This window comes from Austrofundulus limnaeus, unplaced genomic scaffold (assembly GCF_001266775.1).
Source record: "Austrofundulus limnaeus strain Quisiro unplaced genomic scaffold, Austrofundulus_limnaeus-1.0 Scaffold497, whole genome shotgun sequence".
NCBI classification, from domain to species: Eukaryota; Metazoa; Chordata; class Actinopteri; order Cyprinodontiformes; family Rivulidae; genus Austrofundulus; species Austrofundulus limnaeus.
The window spans coordinates 307,835-312,057 of NW_013952899.1; the positions used below are offsets into that span (position 1 = coordinate 307,835).

At 36.9% G+C, this 4,223-nt stretch overlaps 1 protein-coding gene across 1 annotated transcript in view; it reads right to left on the reverse strand.

Annotated features, from left to right (window-relative positions):
- Positions 1 to 1,767: 1,767 nt before the first annotated feature.
- Positions 1,768 to 4,223, reverse strand: part of LOC106530175 (Y+L amino acid transporter 2) — a gene marked incomplete in the record, with an annotated part of 18,546 nt that continues 16,090 nt past the window's right edge. Inside the window, 1 exon segment of the mRNA XM_014025756.1 lies at positions 1,768 to 2,294. Coding sequence (XP_013881210.1) covers positions 2,200 to 2,294 — 95 coding nt within the window.

The following is a 4,223-nucleotide window of genomic DNA, read 5'->3' on the forward strand; positions in this document are numbered from 1 at the left end:
GATTTGTCCTCTGATTAATATTTAGACCTACAGACTGTAGAATAATATTATAAATGTATTTGGTTTGATTGTATGGGGCCCTTGAATATTGTTGCCCAGGGTACATGGAAGTGTTAATTCGGCCCTGGACAGGAGCACTTCAGGAGCACTTCAGAGACCAATCAGATTTCAGCTGGAGCAAATGCCCCAGTAGCCCACCCCGAACTGCAATCAGATCTGCAGTGTCTCATGATTTAAACAAAATTATCATGTCAACACAGGAAGTTGCAACATCGATGATTGGATCCTTGGTCTTCAGCTCACAAAAACACATCAGATTACTGTGAATCACAATCTTTCCAGTTGTTGTTGCAACTTYCTGTGTTGCCTCACAATTTGTGCTTCAGTGAATTTTCATTGTGATTGGTGGATCTAAACAAAACACGCCAGCTTAGTGAGGCTAAATGGGTAAACATTTGTTGTAAAGAATTGAAATGTCAAACTAAGAGGCGTGTCTTTACCACCACTAAAATCCACAACATTAGTAAAATATGACCCCGCCCCCAAGTCCAGGTGGCTGTCTATCATCACAGTGAAGCACGAGGGTGGCAGCATCAGGATGTGGCAGGAACTGAAAAACTAGACAGTTTTCCAGCAGCAGAGAGCGAATAGGTTCTATTTTGATTCATTTTGCATTTTGTTTTTCTTACAATAAAATAATATAGTTAACAGTGATCTGAAATGACTTGCTGAGAAACAAATAGTGTTTTATTTGAATGTACGCATGAATTCAGAAATGATAAACTGAAATGTAATGTTCAAATAAAGTTGGAAGAATACAAATAAACAGATGAGCTGTTAATAAGAATAACATGAGATGTTTCAGAAATACCCGTCAGCCTTTTATTAGTGTAATAAAACAAATGTGCAGAAAGAAATGTAAAAAGTGACAAAAAATTCTATCAAAAAATGAATGAACAAAGTTAATAAATTTGAAATTCTGAACTATCTACCACMGGGTGAAAAAATATGTAAATCCATTGATAAAATAAGAAACCTGAGCCAATAGAACTTTTAGGTTTACTTGTGGCTTGTTTACTTGATTTGTTTTTATTTTATATTCAGGTCAACAACAACAAAAAAACCCAAACATGTTCACTGTCAGAACGTTTACGTCTGTTTATAATGGATAAAATTCACTCAGTAAAACCTGAATGTGTTTTAAACACATTCCAGACATTCTGATGAAATGATGAACAATTAATATCTTACCTGTTGTAGATGACTCTTCAATCAACCTTGATTTGGACAAATAGTTTAATTCTGACAGGACTGATGAGCTAACAGCTAGTCGGAACGTTGCCTAMGACCAAAGTGGATTGTTTTAGACATAAAAATAGATCCAAACTGTTCAGGAAAACACTTATATAAACCTTTACATCATTATTGATTCTGTTTTCCACAGTTCCTAAACTCCAGACATTCTTGTAAATATCAGCATAATGAAAAACTGACATCAGAGAACCTCTTTGATCTCATCAGTCAACTCAGGATTAAGCTGTTTCTTAAAACTGAGCTCAAAGAGTTGTCTGCAACATGTAAGATATTAACTTTTTATWCATTTTTCACAAAATCACTTAAAAATGGCTGGAATATTTTTTTAAAGTAAAAAAATTCTTAATTTATTTTAAAAAGTTACAATTAATATATTTTGTAGTTGATTAAACATAAATATATACATTTTTAGGACAAAAATCATCAATGATGAGATGAAAACAATAATTTTTAAAATATGAAACTAATGAAGTGCTTTTATTCAGAGTTGCATGTTTACAGTAAAAAGACAGTAAAGTTTTTTCTATCATACAATCTTTATGAGTCCGAGAATGAATATTTTAATAAACAATAAAAATGTTTCTGAATAAATAACATCTTTAAATACCTGAACGCAAAAACTGAATTTAATTTCTTGTATTTTTCTTTCAGAAACAGAACTTTGTGTGCTTCAAATGTTTCATCCAAATCCTCACTGGCAACATTTTCAGTTAAAAAAAATAGCAACAGTTTGGTGGATCTTGTGGGATTGCTCCTCCACTGGGAGTCATTTGTGAAGTCAGTATGGTTTAAACTGGACCTGACAGTCCCTCTGTCCACACAGGACAGGACCTGGTTTCCAGCTTCCAGAAAGACGACCTWCGAACACCAGAGCTCGTCTCCAGCTCACTGGGTCTTACTGCTCGCTTGTGTTTCCGTCTCAGGGTCAAACTCAGTCAGGCAGCAGTAGAGCAACATCTGGGTGTATCTGGTGGCGAGGTCTTGGAGTAAGGAAAGAGAAGGGGTGAAAGAAGGAAAAAACAATGAGAAGACACRGGGAGCATGCTCAGGGGGGCACAGTTACTCAAAGCCAACAGCTTAGGGGTCAGACATCCCTGGGTGGGGGTGGGGGGCATTGCTCACTGATGGTAGGTGAGACACTGTATATAACAGAACAAGTTATGTTATCTTTTACCTTTAAAATTTGTATAGTTTGTTGCATTGAATCATAAACTTGAAATTTACTATTGATTTAAAATATTTTTTTTTATTTAAATGTGGAAATGTTTTTCAAAAACATGTATTTTTATATAACAAACACAAACATTTAATACTTTATAAAGATTTCATTTTGTTCTTGCTAACAATGAATTGTTATACACCAGAGTTAGTCATGGAGTTCCGCAGGGTCCAGTGCTCGGATCAATACTTTCCTAATATAGGCTTTCATTATGCAAAGTTATTAAACAGTAGTTGATAAATTGTCATTGTTGTTCTGATCTTCAGTTATTGTTCCCCATCACAGATTGAATAGGAAAGATTATGGAAATACGTTTTGTCTGTGAGCTCTGATAACTTGTCAGACAAGTGAAGTACAGACTTCCATTTTGGTGAGTGGCTGTATCTACACAGTATCTGTAAGCAATGTCTCTACAAAAAATCCAAGACTGCCTATGTATAGAGTGGGGTGCGAAGGTTTGGGCAGCCTTGTTAATTTTCCTTATTTACCTTTATAAATCATTGATTGTTTGGATAAAAAAAACTATCAGTTTAATATATCATATAGGGGACAAACAGTGATATTTGAGAAATGAAATGAAGTTGATATGATTTACAGAAAGTGTGCAATAATTGGTTAAACAAAATTGGGCAGTTGCATAAGTTTAGGCACAAAAAAACCTCTTAATATTAAGTAGATCCGCCTTTGGCAGAAATAACAGCCTCTAAATGCTTCGTATAGCCTCTAATGAGTGTCTGGACTGTGGCTGAAGATATTTTAGACCACTCTTCTTTACAAAACATCTCTAGTTCATTCAGGTTTGATGGTTTCTGAGAATGGACGGCTCTCTTTAAGTGACACCACAGATTTTCAATAATATTCAGGTCTGGGGACTGAGATGGCCATTCCAGAACGTTGTACTTGTTTCTCTGCATGAATGCCTTAGTGGATTTTGAGCAATGTTAAGAGTGGTTGTCTTGTTGGAAGATCCAGCCCCGGCTTCAGCAGCTTCAGCTTTGTTACTGATTCCTGGACATTGGTCTCCAGAATCTGCTGATGTTGATTAGAATCCATGTGTCCCTCAACTTTAACAAGATTCCCAGTCCCTGTACTGGCCACACAGCCCCACATCATGATGGAACAACCACCAAATGTTACTGTAGGTAGCAGGTGTTTTTCTTGGAGGGCTGTGTTCTTTTGTCTCCTTGCATAACGATCCTCGTTCTGCCCAAATAACTCTATTTAGTTTCATTAGTCCACAGCACCTTATTCCAAAATGAAGCTGGCTTGTCCAAATGTGCTTTAGCATACCTCAAGCAGCTCTGTTTGTGATGTGGGCGGAGAAAAGGCTTCCTCTGCATCACTCTCCCATACAGCATCTCCTTGAAGACTTTCAATGAGGTCAAGCAGCTACTTCGTGGCATTAAAGTGGTCAGACATCCAGACTTTGATTTCTGGTTTGTTTGGTTGATTCCTGGTGTCAAACTGGCTTTACCACTGCTGAGAGACGCTGAGTCAGAGACAGACACCGACAGTGAAAGACTGCTATGCTAAAAAGCACCACAAAACTTTAGTTTTCAAAACCGTCTCCTCCGTACACCTGCTCCTGTTTTCAGGAGACAGGGTGAGGTTAGACGTGGGGTATCATGGCATTTAATTTCTGCTTTGCTGGTGGTGCTTGGCAATTTTTATGTTTGGGAATTTCTTTAAC